This window comes from Psammomys obesus, unplaced genomic scaffold (genome assembly GCF_907164565.1).
Source record: "Psammomys obesus unplaced genomic scaffold, mPsaObe1.curated_primary_1811, whole genome shotgun sequence".
NCBI lineage: Eukaryota > Metazoa > Chordata > Mammalia > Rodentia > Muridae > Psammomys > Psammomys obesus.
In genome coordinates this window covers 4,306,938-4,323,063 of record NW_026592510.1, presented here as the reverse complement: position 1 = coordinate 4,323,063, position 16,126 = coordinate 4,306,938, and the positions used below count along the sequence as shown (strand labels likewise).

At 40.5% G+C, this 16,126-nt stretch overlaps 1 protein-coding gene across 1 annotated transcript in view; it reads left to right on the top strand.

Annotated features, from left to right (window-relative positions):
- Fas (Fas cell surface death receptor) overlaps positions 1-12,621 on the top strand; it is a 32,747-nt gene extending 20,126 nt beyond the window's left edge. The window contains exons 3-9 of the mRNA XM_055613712.1: positions 4,771-4,908; positions 6,523-6,631; positions 8,612-8,673; positions 8,826-8,891; positions 9,342-9,403; positions 10,624-10,648; positions 11,873-12,621. Coding sequence (XP_055469687.1) covers positions 4,771-4,908; positions 6,523-6,631; positions 8,612-8,673; positions 8,826-8,891; positions 9,342-9,403; positions 10,624-10,648; positions 11,873-12,168 — 758 coding nt within the window. The 3' untranslated portion in view covers positions 12,169-12,621. The remainder of the gene's footprint in view (positions 1-4,770; positions 4,909-6,522; positions 6,632-8,611; positions 8,674-8,825; positions 8,892-9,341; positions 9,404-10,623; positions 10,649-11,872) is intronic.
- The last annotated feature ends 3,505 nt before the right edge of the window (positions 12,622-16,126 follow it).

The following is a 16,126-nucleotide window of genomic DNA, read 5'->3' as shown; positions in this document are numbered from 1 at the left end:
TCATGGAGTGGGCCTCGAGTTAAACCAGACATTGGTTGGCTACTCCACAAGTTCTGTGCCACCATTGCCCCCGCAGGCAGGATACGTGTAAGTCAATGGTTTTATAGTTGGGTTGGTGTCCAGGTTTCTCTCTCAGTAGCCTGCAGAGTACCTTCCTGTGCCAAAGAGACTAGGACATTGGGGCGAAGGCCCGTGATAGTACCAGCTCAACCTCTCTGTGTTCAATGAAATATGTGGATGCTGTCCTTGGCAATGGGACCCTATCTGTCAAGTTTTTGGAGAGGGACTCTCTGTCCTAGATTCCGCCTGGCTTGTTTAAGAATCTCCATGAGATCCCCCTCAGCCAATAACTCAACTGAATGCAACCCAGTGCCAGCACTGGAAGCCTTGTCTGGCTAGAAAAGATAGCCAGTTCAGGCTCCATATCCTCCATCATTTGGAGTCCTCACTAAGGTCGCCCTCAGAGATTCCAGGAAGTATCCATTGTCTGTTGCTCTAGGCTTCCACACCACCTCCATGCCAATGTTCACAAGTCCCAGCTCTCTCTCCCTGCACTCTCTCCCTCCATTCCTCCCCGCCCACAAGCTGATTCCTCCTGCTTCTGCTCACCCAGCCCAGTCCACCTGCAAAAATCCATTCTATTTCCCGTTCCCAGGGAGATCCATGTGTCCATGTGTTTACCCTAGAGGCCTCCATTTTAAAGTCAATGGGCCTGTAAATTGCAGCTTGGTTACCATTTAATTAACAGCTAATATCCACTTACAAGTGAGCACATACCATATTTGTCTTTCTCAGTCTGGGTTACCTCACTCAGGATGATTTTTCTGGTTCCATACATTTGCCTGCAAATTTCATGATGACATGAAATTTTTAACAGCTGATTAATATTCCATGTGTAAATGTACCACTTTTTAAAAAAAAAATCAAGTACTCTATTGAGGGATATCCAGATTGTTTACAGATTCTGGCTATTGCAGATAAAGCTACAGTGAACATAGTTAAGCAAGTATACTTGTGATATGGTGGAGCATCTTTTGGGTATATGCACAAGAGTCATATCGCTGGGTCTTGAAGTAAATTGATCCCCAGTTTTCTGAAGAACTGCCATGTGGCTGTACAAGTGTGTAGTCTCACCAGCAATGGACGAGTGTTCCCCTTGCTCCAGATCTCACCAGAATGGCAGTGGCTACACAGAGAAATCGTGTCTCCAAAAAGCCAAGGAAAACAAAACAAAAACAAGCAAAGCCTACACTGGAAGGCTTTGGTTTATATGGCAGAGAGCTTGTCTGGCATGCGCTGGACTCAGTCCCATCATCAAATAAAAGGCACAGTGCACACCTGTAATCTCAGTACTCAGCTTTCAATTGTGTTATAAATCTTAGCCATTCCGACAGGTGTAAGATGGAATCTCAAAGTAGTTTTGATTTGCATTTCTCTAATGGCTAAGGATGTTGATCATTTCCTTAAGTGTTTCTCAAACATTTAAAAATTTTCTGTCCAGAATCCTGTTTAGATCTGTACCCCATTTTTAAATTGGATTATCTGGTTTTTTGATCTATCCTAATATATTTTGGATTTTAGATCTCTATTGGATATGGACTTGGTAAAAGTATTTTCCCATTCTGTAGGTTGCTGCTTTGTCTGATTCATGGTGTCATTTGTCTTATAGAAGCATTTCAGTTTCATGATGTCCCAGTTATGAATTTTTTGATCGATTAAGATATACTATAGACATGTACAGAAAATTTAATAATAAATGAAAATTAAATACTTGAAAAATCCTCATCACATCTTGATATCCAATAGGATGAATTCAACAGTGCATTTCCTATTAGATATACATATATAATACATACTTATCTGTTGCATATATATATGTGTATATATGGTGTATATATTTATAGTGTATTCGTATGTATAGGAAGACAACAAAATAAAACAATGAATATATCAAGGTAGTTGCTTTGTAGTTTTTAATAATTTCCTATCTTTTTCAAATTTTCTGGAAGAAGCATGTGTGTGGCTATCTGAAAATGAAACATTTTGAAATCTTATGTTCAGGAAAACAACCGTTCTTTTTTTTTTTTTTTTTTTTTTGTCTTTTAGTAAATTTAAAGTGTGCACTTAAGAGAAAAAAGTCTGTGGTTTATTGTATCCATATAAAGTGAGGCATACTCTACAAGTTAGCTCTTTAGCTATCTCAGTTCACTTAAACAGCAGTATCATGCCACCTGCAGGAAATGCAATGCCTCTTCTGCCCTGCCCCCCTAAAATACTGCTCTAAGGCTGGATGGCTCTGATGTGCCACTTTAATTTTTCTCCAGATTCTCACTGTTTACTTTTTAAAATAGACTTGGTTTACTAAAAGACTGCAATCTACATTTTCGTTTAGTAACTGACTCGTCGGTAAGTATTGTGTCTCATCAGCAAGAATCCTATGAGGTAATTCACCGAGTCCTGTCCTAGGAAACGCGGCATAGATTACATTTGCCGTTTTGTGCATGTTGAGCAGATTTGACTGTGTTTGTCTTTTATGAACGTTTATGCCCTTAGTGGCTACAGTTAGTTGTTGTTTACACCTTTACAGACTGCATTTGCTAGTTGTGTGTTTCTGGTACACTTCCCTGCATATTTGGCAGCCCCCTTTCTCCACATTCACTGCCAACTGCCACTAATTTTTTATTGCACTTGCTGCCACTTAGCTATCTGCCTGAGAAGAGGAAGGTGAAGGCCCAGAGACTAATCTTCTGTCAGACTTTCGGCAGGATTTCCTTCAGCTCCTATAAATCCCTAGCACAATATAGGCATTTAATAAACACTTGTTAAGTTCGAGACCTTTCCAAAAGGCATTGTTCTATAATGTTTAGTCATAGAAATAGAATGACTCATTTTAATAAATCAAAGCAAATATGAATATTATTTCAAATTGTTTGCAATAATAACAAATAATAAGCAAAATTTATTGGAAATTCACATTTCTGTTTGTCTACAAAAAAAGTACTGTGTTCCTAAGCAGGAAAGAGCTAGAAAGGGGAGAGAAGAAAAACTGTAAATATTTATTTGGTGGCATGTGCACGGTTCTGATAGTAATGACAGAGAAGTCTTGGTCATTTGCATGACAAAAACTTAGGCTCACAGACACTAAGCACTCTGTCAAAGATTTCACAGCTGCTAAAATTTTGATCAAGACTTCTAGAAACTTCCAGTGTTTTTTTTTGCTTAAACTGCATTGTCTAGGACCAGAATTTGAGGACTTTGGGAAACAAAATAAGAATCTGAACAAACTGAGTTTGTTTGGCCAAGGAAAACAACCTTCATCATTTAGCTTCTCCTTCCCTTCAGAGAAAACTGACCCTTTCCCCATTCGTTTCTATGGATAACTATTCTACTTTTTTATTGTTTTATTTTTATTTTTTGAGTTTTTGAGACAAGGCTTCTCTGTGTAACTTTGACTGTCCAACTCACAGAGATCCACCTGCCTCTGCCTCCCAAGTGCTGGGTTAAAGGCCAGTACTGCCTAGCTTAATTATCCTACTTTTATAAAAATAGTGTTTGGCCTTTTGTTTTGGAAGGCTTTCTGGCTTTAAAAAAATTTTTTTTATTGGTTCTTTGTGAATTTCACATCATGCACCCAAGTCCCACTCATCTCTTCTTCCCCTCGTAATCTGTTTTTCACCCTTGAAAACTCCACCACAGAGAAAGACCCAGTGTGTCACATGCCATTCTCTTTTGTCCATACTTCTTTAAGTGCAAACGTTCATTGCAATGACCCTTTGGTCTGGTACAAGGCCTCTGGCTTCTGCTACTCTATCAATATTGGGACCTCGCTGGGACTCCTGTCCAATACCCTCTTGTTGCCCTATGTCATGGAGATCCTGTAGTTTCAGATCTGTAGGACCGATCCCTTCAGGCACTCCAGCAGTTCAATGATGAGGTAGATGTTGGGGTGGGCCAACTCAAAGCCTTGATCTGGGCCTGAGAGGTATCTGAGCTGGTCAGCCCACCAGCTCTCATGCCCTCCCTTGGGGCAGTTCACCAGAATCCTCCAGAAGTCAGGGCTGTCTCTACCCTGCTGCCTCAAGTGTTGCAGGCTCAAGGCCAGTTCTCCCACTCCCATAAACCCAGGGTCAGCTCTACCATCTGCTGTACATGGTGAGGGACAAGGGAGGAGAGGAGGGTGTTTCTTCCTTGTCCTGCAACCCCCACATCTAGGGCCAGGTGCTGCAGCAGGTTGGGGGTAGGGATAGCTTTCCTGGCTTGATGACCCCAGGGACAGTTCTCTGGACTGCCATAGGTCGCAAGAGGAGAGGATGGGGAAGGTATCTTTCCCTTGCCCATGCTGCCACACAGCAGACAAGAGGCAGGGCCAGCTCTGGCATGCTTATGCCAGCACTCCCACCATCAGGGTCAGTTCTACTGTGCTGCCCAGGTAAGGTGCAGGGCCTGCTCTCCAGGGTGCTGTAACTGGAGAAGGGCAGGTCCAGATCTCCTGCTCTTATAACCCCAGGGCCAAGTACCCAGCCTGCTGCAGGTGGAGAAGGGGGAGGGGGAAGGGAGTATCTCTGTCTGCTTTTTGGCTCTTAATAAGATTTTTTTCCCAACAGGTATCTGTCTTTCCCATTGTATTTGCATATAATCAGCCTAAGACAACAACCCCTGATTTTGAAATTCTTTATTACAATCCTTGCATACTTCCCATGCTTTTGCATGCCTCCAGCTCCAGAAATTCAATGGCTTTTATTTTTTCTTTTTTTCTTTTTTCCATAATAGGTAAACGAAAACATTCACGCTGCACAGGCAATGGGAGTAAACCAATCTGCTATCCATGCACAGAAGGGAAGGAGTACATGGACAAAAAGCATTACTCTGATAAATGCAGAAGATGTGCACTCTGTGATGGAGGGCATGGTATGTAACTAAGAAAGCAATTCATAAAGGCCAATCCTGGTCCTTCATGTAGAACCACACGTGATACAATTTGAGATCGGGACCTACTATGGTACCATGCTGGAATACAGGAAGAAGCAGAATGAGGTTAGCTGGGTACTGTGGAGCCACAGCATAAGATAGCAATCACTTTTAATCACTTCTCAGCCATTTTCCAAATAGAAGCAAAGGACTGAATAACTGGATGAGAGTAAGTGCACCAGCTGCAATCCAAGCCACTCATAGAGGCTATTTTTTTTCCTACCTTTTTAAAAACGTCTTGAGGTTCTTGTTCACAGCTGTACAAAGAAACCCAAGATGTGGAGAGGTAGTCCTGTAGGGATCTGGTCTGTCGTTATCATTCTACTTGGGGACCTGGAGTTTTGTAGCTATTTCAATCTATTCTCAAGTCCAGGATGAGCAACACAACAAAAAGATGACCGGAACAGCCATCAAGAAAACTCTGGGCAACAAGTTCTAAAAGTTTTTTTGTTTTGTTTTGTTTTGTTTTTTATCATAAGGTTTAATATGAAGAAAACTCTGGACATCAAGTTTTAAAGCGTTTTATTTATTTGTTTATTTTGGCATAAAGCTTTTAAATCAGACGGTAAGGAAGTGATGTGGAACCCTGGGTATACATTAAAGTTGTACAAGAAGCTGTTGAAATACTAATACTTAGGTCTTAACTCACAATTAAACCAGAATCTCCAAGTGGAGTCTGAAAATTTGTCTGAGTAAGTCTAGTTTGGGCTTATCATGCAGCATTACAACATGCTAAGATGATGATGATGGTGATGATGATGATGATTGAGAGGACCAAACCTACTCCATTTTGAATCAGGCCTCCATGTTAAGCCTTAGGTTTTGGTTTCCAAGAAAGGCTTCTCAGAGACCACAGAAGACAAGCAACCAATCAATGGCTGCCCAATATTTAGCCAGAAACTAAGTCAGACAGACAAACAAAGAAAAGTCCCTATGAGGTAATCCTATCTCTCTCTCTCTCAAAAGTGAGAGCCAGTCCCAATTGGAGTCACATAGCCTCCATGGGCATCAGCCAATTTTAATTGAAGTCATGTAGCTGCAGTAGAAATTCTCCTAAAGACTTTAAAAGATCCTGAGAGATCACTTCAGGGTCACCATTTTGTATGACTGGTCGACCCCTGCATGCCGGTTGTTTCTAGAGAATAAGCTCTCTTTGCTTTTACATACTGTTTGAGTCTGAGGTCTTCCTTCAGCAGTTCTCCACCCTTACAAAGATCATGACAATTTCTAAGACATCGATGCTTTCCAGGCCATGTATTTATGGTGCAAAGCTCTCAAAGGAGTGGATTTGCCATTTAAGCAATGGTGAAGATTGCCTGCCTTTCTGGATTATCTATCCACTAACAGCTCTACTAAATGGTTGCTGGCCCTTTTAAGCTGTTACTGCCTTTTTTGTTAGTGAGCATTGCTATTAAAAGTGTGATAGTGTAACAGTTGATAATATGTAATAAATCTAAAAAGAAATACATAAATCTATGTAGTCCCTGGTCATTATTTTCATAGCTTGTTTTTAACTAACTGCAACAATTAAAACTTTATAAACTGGCTTTCTAGGTTTAGAAGTGGAAGCAAACTGCACCCCAACCCAGAATACCAAGTGCAGATGCAAAGAAGGCTTCTATTGCGATACTTCTGTCTGTGAACACTGTGAAGTCTGCGTCTCGTAAGTTTTAGTATTCAGTGCATAAAACACTAGCTATCATATATAGGAGGTCCTGCTTTCCTAGAGAAGAGTCATACTTAATGAGAGCTAGGAACTGAGGTCTCTTCTTGTCTCTCCACCATTCGCTCAGTTACCACCAGTCAGCACCGAATGTCACTGAGCACTTTCCAGTCTCTGAATATTAGCAAAACCCTCCTGTTCAAGTTGACACTGCTGGCTGCTTTTGTTTGTAATGAGGGACACACACGTGACTGTCATCAAGGCTTTGGTTCTAGAGGCAGAGACAGCCAAAAACAAAAACAAAACGAAACAGAAAAAACACACAGACAAACAAACAAACAAACAAATGCTTATTGCATGTCAATACTTTTTTGGTGTATGGCAGCCATAAGACATTTGTGCTCAGCGTGATGCAAGTTATGCAGGAAGACCTTTTGAGACAGTATGAAAGATGGGAGTCTTGATGAGGCAATAAACAGTATTATCAGGTACGAGTGAGTGGAAAGTATGCTCAGGCAAAGAACAAGAGCTTTGAAGAGTCGTAAAAAGCTCCCATATCTCCTGGAAGATGAAGAGCCTGGAGGGGAATTGGATAACCACCTTGCCTTGATGCTAAAGGGCTTGCTTGTGACTCAGATCTACAAAACCTGGTTGTACAGCTCACTCTGCTGATTAATTGGGCTAGTTTGAGCCGACTACTTGCGCTATCTGAATTTCAGTTTTCTTATGAAATTCGAAGAATATTTAATTAGTTTCACACACCTGGGGATCACACTAGTTTACAAACACAACTTTTGCAAAAGCGGGGGAGGTAAACACTTCAGTGGCAGAACACTTGCCCAGCATGTTCAAGGTCTTGGGATCAAGTCCCAGCACTGAAAGAAAAGTAGCTTGTGTTTTGGAAGAGGCTGGTTTCGTAGAGAATGTTTAGGACTGCTATTTCCTTGCCATTCCTTAAAACTGTAAGTCATTTTTGGAATCTTCTGGGCATTCATCATATAGGTCTAAAAAGCAGAGACATGGTACTTCACATCTTACTTATTAAGAAAATCATTTGTCTGGCTCCCCTTGCTCCCCTCTCTTAGCCCCAAGTGTCTGGGAGTGATAAGAGGCAAGTGATAAGAGGATTGTAGGGAAGTAGCTAACTCAGCCACAAAATAACATAATAATAGCTCTGTATACTTTATGCTCAAGATTTAGTTTCCCTCTCACTGGCACTCTTAAAGGTAGATAGTGTAATTATCTCCATGCTGTCACAGCTCCTGGAGGTTAGCTGCTCGCTCACACTCAACCTGCTTAGGCTTCAGGAAGAGGCTGGCTGTGAACTGTCAGAGTCTGGCTAGCTGAAGAAAATCCCACAAGTGCCTCTTGACTATCCTGGTTACTCCCTGCTGGGACCCTGGCCAACATCCTAGGCAGTGTCTACCTTCAGGCTATTTTAATGATTTATAAGACTTTTTTTTTTCCTGAAATTGTTCTTGTAGGTTATTTTAAGAATAGTTTATTTTAAGCTCTTGTATCCTAAGAATTCAATGTAGTAGAGTTTATTTTTGTTTATCCCTTTCTTTTGTATATCAGTAGTTTATTGCTTTTAAAACTCTTGATATCATTAAGATTTTTGTTTTTTATTTTTTAAATATGGGGATGCAGGTATATGCACGTGAGTACAGTGCTGGGGAAGCCAGAAGACGCTGTTAGATGCCCTGGAGCCAGAGTTACAGGTGGCTGTGAGCTGCTTGGCGTGGATTCTGGGACCTGAACTCTGATTTTTTCCAGGACTCTTAACCCTGGAGCCATTTCTCTAGCCCAATCACAGTCTTTAGGTTGGACCAACTTTGGATGGTGATCTAGAAATATCTGAGAGGAAACAATGCCAGAGATGAAAGGACAAATGAAACAAACCCTAATTTGTAATGCACTTTGAAAGACAGGAAAGGAGTCTACTCAGCCTCCTAAGTTTCTTCTGCCATTCCCCCCTAGGTGTGAACATGGAGTCCTTGAAGAGTGCACACGAACCAGCAATACTAAATGCAAGGGAAAAGGTGATCATTCGTTTTTATGACCACGTTCCTTTCTCGCCTCCATCGCCACGTGTCAGAATGAAAGCTCATTGGTTTATTACTGGTTGAAGGAACAGAGCTTTGCTTTATCTTAAAAACTGCACAATTTCATATAAAATATCTAATATTCCCAGGCCCCAGCAGTCTCCTATGGTTGCTGTTGTTGATCATGATCATCCCTGTTTTGGTAATACTGTTTGGTAAGTCCTAAATTTGTTCAAACTGTGGGGTGGAGTGACATGAGAAGTAGCTGTTGTGCCCATTGGGAAAACACGGAAAGCCAGGCAGAGTGTGTACGGCACACGGTGAACCTGACCTCAGTCTCTGCCCTCCCGCCACAAACTTTATTTTAATGTTTACTTAATTTTCGGTTTATTTATTTTTAAAATTACTCCTTATTTTGTGTCTTTAACTTAAAACCTATGACCAAATGTTTGATTCCTTAATAATGTCAGTAGTTAAGGGAAAGCTGGAAAAGCATGTCAAAGCCTAGCGATGATGAGATACACCAACTTTCAGTGAGTCAGAATCTTCTGATCTTTCCTTCTTTGTTAGAACAAGTAACTGTCTTGTCAATTCAGTATTTTTAGTGTGAGGATTTCCTATCAGAATGACGTTTGAGTCTGACAGAAATCTCTTTGATCCTTCAGTGTTATATAAAAAGTACTGGAGAAGAAGCCATGATGACCCTGAATCTGAAACCTCAAATCCTGTGAGTATCCAAATGTGCATCATCTTTCTTGAAAACAACAAAACAAAACAAGACAAAACACCATTAGCACTTTCTTTAATACAGGTATGTGTCTGTCCAAGCGCGGGTTACAACAACAATGAATTAATGCACTGCACACAGCTAATTTAGTAGTTAGTTTTTGCGGGCTGCTATACAAAAGTGTCTACCTTCTATGGTCATTTGGGTCTAGATGGAGCTGGATCTGACCTGTCCTCTTCTTCCTCAAATAGAAGAGCATCCGCACTGTCTACTGAGCAGCACAAGAAAGCATGATATTGGAAAGGAACATGGAACTTGCTGTTAAAGACTCTTTTACCAGAGTTTAACAAGGGAACAAGTTGTTTTCTGACCCTTACTGACCTAGAAAAGCACTCAAAACCACCAGTAGATTTAATCAACCTGTAGTTACATGTTGCCTTCATCATTTACAGTGGCTAGTTGCCAAGGTTACAGTCAGCCTACGGCCTGCATCCACGGAATGCCTGCACGAGACTGTGTTATCACCGCACGCATGCACTCATGCATTATTTTGGGCAAGGGACACAATTCAGGAGCACAGGCTATGATTAAAGCTGTGCATCAAAGTTACCTTGTAAAAATCTGATTACGTGGTATAGCTGGATTGGTTGTATTGTTTTCTCAAAGGTGGATTAAATGTAAGGAAACAGATTGAATCGATAGTTTTAAATGGTCTCAAAGCATATTATTATCTGGTTGAAAATGTTGAATTTTGGAAGGAAGGCTTACAAAAGGTATTTGCAGAATAAAATAAATATTTGGTAGTTTTATACAAATGCTATGAGGAGCAATGAAGGAACATGGAGGCCAGCCATCGTGAGCTGGGGAAAAAATATACAAAGTGCAGCATTTCCTCTTGCTGTTTTCACAGAAAGGCCATTGGCCAAAGCCAATGGGACTCAGATTACAAATCCTAATAATAAAGACTTTGCCCTTAAAATCCACTTAACACCCATAGTATGGCTGTCTCCATCTGGCCATGGAGTTAATGTAGTTAATCTAACAGAGGAGGCTGGAACCTTCCCGAATTAAAATTGAAAGACTCATCTTTACTGCAAAGTTTAGCTTCCTAAATATGTATACCTAACAGGCAACCGTATAATATTTTCTGCTGGATTTAGAAAGAATGAAATGACATTTAATATGCATGTGTCTCTCTGCTTCTTTTTTGTTCTTCCCAGGAAAATGTGCCAATGAATTTTGGAGGTAAGTCCTTCTATTATTTTATTTCACAGATGTTGGTATAATGTTCTTTTGGAATGTATACAATTTATCCTTGTTCATTCAAATGCTGATTTCTCTACCCCACTATCTGGTTTCAATCTGGACATTGCATTGTGATGCTTAGAATAAGCATCACCTGTCTCAAGTTTGTGAAAATATGCCCCCATTTGTTCTCTATATTGTCAATTAAACAACCAGCCCCAATGTTGTGCAATGGAGAGAATAGGGTGGGACATTGAAGCAGGAGGGAAGATCAGAGGTTGGGAGGACAAGATTTGGAACCAGGACGGGAGAGCGGAGAATCAGCAGGACAGGTCTTGGGACCACTTGGAGAGATAGACCAGACCTAAGATATGACTAAAAGCAAGTATAATGGGTGAAATCTGAATAGTAAGAAACTATGTGGGCTTGGATGGAATGACTATTGCCCAGCATTGTGCTTTAGGTTAGTTAAATAAATACCAGTCTATGTGTGGTGATTTGGGTATACAGCTGGTTTAGGAATAATCATTGATTAACTGAAAGATAAATCAACAATAAATATTAAATACCCACAATGCACAGAAGTGGCTTTCTTTGTCAAAATAAGCCTAAATCAGAACAGACTCTAAGATTTTAGATTGAAATGTTTGAATTTCAGTGGCACTTTAGACTTTCCTGTTATTTGAACTGTCAGTTCTAGCAAAAGTTTAAATTTATAACAGTCTAAAATGAATCAGGTAGTGATGAGACAGTATAGTACAAGAGGCTTAAGAACAAATTTCTTCATTATCAGTTAGCTATATCACAGGACTCGTTGTAAACTGATGTCCAAGTCGAATGGAAACATAAACCCTAAACATGTTCTCACTGCTGCAAAACATGCCCAATTTCCTTTGGTCTTGTCCTTTGACCTGTGACTCAGAGATTGGCTGAACTGACCTTTTAAGTTTGTGGGTCTGACCATCAAATCTTTATCAGGCATTAGAGATGATATTTTTTTAAAGCTTCTGATTTCATAAATGAGGTAAGAAGACAAATATGTCATCTATCATGTTCAGCTCAGAGAGGAAGCTAGAGAAGCTTGGATGTACAGCTCAAGCTTTCTTTGTTTGAACCTACAGGACTCACCTGTACTATGAAATTTAAGGTGAGAAGTGAACAAGGCTTCAGTAATGGGAATCCCACTTAGAAAGATATTTCCAGAGACTGTTTTCTGTTTTTCAGATGATGATAACTTGAGTAAATACCTCCCAATTATTGCTGAACAAATGACTATAAATCAAGTTAAAAAATTTGCTCGGGTGAATAAGATCCCTGAGACAAAGATAGACGAGATCAAGAATGACCATATCCAAGACACAGCTGAGCAGAAAATCCAGCTGCTTCAGTGCTGGTATCAGTCTCATGGGAAGAAGGATGCATATCACGCCTTCATTAAAGGTCTCAAAAGAGCCCACTGTTGCACTGTTGCTGAAAGATTTCAGGCCATCGTCCGGCAGGACAGTGAGCATTCAGTTTAGGACATCAGAGATGAAAATGAAAGACCACGACATCTTGAGTGAAAACTACTTCAGTTCCAGCTATGAAGAGAGAGAAGAAAGAGCACTGAGAGCCTCAATGACAGACACCAAATGAAAACCTACTTGACTGCCATTGGCAACTCCGGGTCTGTTCTCTTTGCCTGCAAATGACAGCTAGTAACCAGAAAGGGTAAAATGACTAGCAGGTTCCAGGATCTGGTTTTGTTATTTTTACATTCAAACCTCATGAAAGTTGTGTTAAATGTGAATTGGAATCTGCAGTGTTTGAGTTTATACTCACATACTGTGAACTGAGGAGACTTATAAATGAAGACAAATGCTTGCAGCTACCTAAAGATCTTTCACTGATGGACAGTTATTTTCCTCTGTATATGGGAATGTATATTAGAGAAAATCGTTTACTTAAATTAAATTATCATTTTTGCATTTCTAGTTCTCTGTTGTCTCACTTGTTACTTTCTTTTCCTTTACTCTAGTGACAGCTTAAATGTTACCTGTTCAAAGAATCGTTAAAGGTTGCTTTGACCTTTCAGGAGGAAATTCCTTTGTAAAGCCTTGTAAATGGTTCATTCCATGGATGTTACTGCCAAAAAATACTCTCAAACAGTATACAGTTATTTGTCAAACAGGATTGTACAAGAGGCACTGAAATGTTAATAAGGGGTTGTTTTTGTTTTTGTTTTTGGTAAGTGAGCTAAAAGGAGGAAATCCAAATACTCTACTATTTACTTGGTAACCACCAGGTCTCTTCTTTCTTTCTTTTTCTCTGTCTCCCCAAGAGGCCTTTAAAATGTATTTCCTATTGTTAAGAATATTATTTGAACTCAGTCATTGCAGAAAGCAACAGCTGTTGCAATTAAATTTATTGGAAGCTACTTAACAGAGACACATAAAGTAAGCCTAATAGAAACAGTATATAGGGGAAGTGTGACTGTGGCTCACAGCTTACCATAGCAAACAATCAAAGGAGGCTTTGAGCATCTGGTTTGTGCGGAAGGTGCCCTTCTCCCCATCTTAAATCAGCATTTGAAAAAGCAATCCTCTTTTCCTATCATTCCTATGGTAACATTTCCTGTTTTGAAAATTGTTTAGTTACAGCTGGGAGTGGTGGTGCACACCTGTAATCCCCATTCAGGGAGGTGGAGGCAGGCAGATGGCTATGTGGTTGAGGCCAGTCTGGCCTACAAAGAGAGTCCAGGACAGCCAAGGCTACACAGAGAAACCCTGTCTCAAAAAACAAAACAACAACAACAAAAACAAAAAAGAAGAAGAAAGAAGGAAAGAAAAGAAAAAAAAATAGTTAGAGTAGTATGTTTTATTTAACCAAATATTTCCAAGTATTGGCATTTTAGCACATATAATCAGTCTGAGAGCTGGAAGACCAGCTTTGTAGAGCAAGGCCGTATTCAGTCCCCAACAACACAAACAAAGCAACCCTCCCTATCAAAATAAATCACTATCAGTAATATGGCTTATATTTCCCCACAAAGCTTTAAAACTCTATCTTGTGTTTTGTTTAAGCACACGTTAAGCACATCTCATTTTGGGTTATCCACATTCCATAGAGCCAGTGGCCGCATAAGGACGATGGTGACAGCAGAAGATAATTTTCATCTTCATCTTTGTTGTAAAGGCCTCCCAAATGACTGTCACTCTACAGTCAGATGGCTGTAGGACTAACGCTGGACTTTCTGGGAGTGTCACACGAGATAGCTTTTCTCTGTCGGGTTACAAGTCCAGCATCTCCCATCCATGAGCTAGTTAGCTTTGGGAAATGGTTTGCTTACATTCATCAGCAGCTGTTCTTTCACTTGAGATTGTTCTTCGGTTGGCTCTTGGAGCCCATTTGTCAGACTCCAGTGAACCTCTGAGTAGATTACAGCCTTCTTCTCCCAGGACTCTGTTCTACCAAGTCAGATTGTGCCGCCTCCTGAATGCCATCTACGTGTTTTAGCTTGGCACATGTCTGCTTTCTTTAAGGGATCTGACCACTGTGGTCTCAAAAGTGCCTTTAGGAAGGAAAATTGAGTGGTGTGGGTGTTTGCCCCCACTGCACTCTGAGGGATGAGAGACTGAACTGTCCTGTTCAACTTTCCAGTTGGGAACAGCAGAAAGGCAAACCCAGTACAGTTCAGCAATGAGTCTCCAGCTTTTCAAGGTGAAACTGAGTGTGGGAACATCCGGTGGCTACCTTGATGAGTTTGAACTTGGACCAAGAACTCCAAGTCCCTTTGAAAAGTCTTTGCAGTGGAGGATGTGAATCTTTTCTCTTTGGCTTCACCCAGAGGCCCCACGAGTGATTGCTTCCACATCAGTAATCACAGTTGTGTTCTGGACAGGAAGTGACTTTTTGTTCCAAAGTTACCTTGCTTTAGTTATCTACATCTTGATGGTGGTTGGCATCTTCAGCAGGACTATAACCCTAATGTCTCTTATGGCCTACAGGGAAAAAAAAAAAAACTCTACTAAAGGTCAGATACACTATGAGCTTGAATACCATCTTGGCATTCTTCTTTAGCAAGTCCAAAGAGTCCTCTGGTGTTTGTTTTGACCAGGCACTGTGTAGTTTTGTACAGTGATATGGATAAGACTGGGTTGTAGTTCAGTAGTAGGTGACTTTTTTAGCAACCCTGAAGCCCTTAGATCAATCACCACTATCAAGATAGATAGATAGATAGATAGATAGATAGATAGATAGATAGATAAGGAAGGAAGAGAAAAGGAAAGTCTATGCAATGCAAGATATTTGTAGCTTCTCCTGAGTATTTTAAAAACCATCAGTCCTCTTTTTATTTGTTGCTGATGGCATGCCCACTACTGGTCTAAGTATTTCTTTTTACATAACCCTTTTCTCTTCTAGTAGATTTTGAAGTTTTCTCTAGTTGGTTTAACTTAAAAGAGTTTCAATGTGGATTTATCTCCTCCTCCTCTTCCTCTTTCCTTCCCCTCTTGCCTCCACTCCTCTTTCTGCCTCTCCTTTCTTCACCATTGTCTTTTAATGTCCATCTCTGTGGTCTAGGCTGGCTGAAATTTGAGTTAATCCTCCTGCCTTAACCTCCTGATTGTTGGGAACTTATTTTTAACTCATTTGTTAAGCAGTACAACTTTTAAAATTTTATTTCTTTTAATTTTTGAGATTATAATTACATTATCTCTTCTTCCATTTCCTCTCCCCAACCCCCTCCCATTTCTCCTCTCTTCCAAACTCATGGTCTTTTATTCATTAATGTAGTTACATGCATATATGTATGTACATATACCTTCCTATGTACATAAATACAACCTGCCCATCCTGTATAACGTTACTTGGATGTATATGCTTTCAGGGCTGACCATCTAGTACTGGATAATCAGTTGGCATGATCTTCCCTGGGGAAGACTAATTCTACCTGTCTCAGAATTCTGTAGTAGTGTGTAGTCCTTTTTGTAGCGTTGAGGCCTGCTGAGCTTTCTTTGATTCACATTAGGATGTCTATTAACACCATTCTCATTCAGGTAATGTTTAAGCAGTTGTGTTGGTGATATTTTATGCATAAAGCTTCTGACATTCATAGGAGGCACACTCTCACAGCAGACACTCTGTTCCTCTCTTTTATCTTTTATAAGAAAGGCAGGATTTGGAAATTACCTTCTTTTGCTGCTTTTTTTCTTTTTTTATTATTTTTATTTCAGTTTATTTACTCTACATCCCACAGGAGCCCCCTCCCTCCTCTCCTCAAAATCCCCACCTCCTCTCCTTTCCCCTTCCTCTCCCTTTCCCCTCAGAAAAGGGGAGCCCTCCCTCTCCGCATATCAACCCTCCCAGCACATCAAGTCACTCAGCAGTGAGTATATCTTCATCCCCTGAGGCCAGGCCAAGCAGCCCTGCCAGGGGTAAGTGATACAAAAGCAGGCAATAGAGTCCATGTAAGAAACAGCCTCCCCAACCCTTCCACTT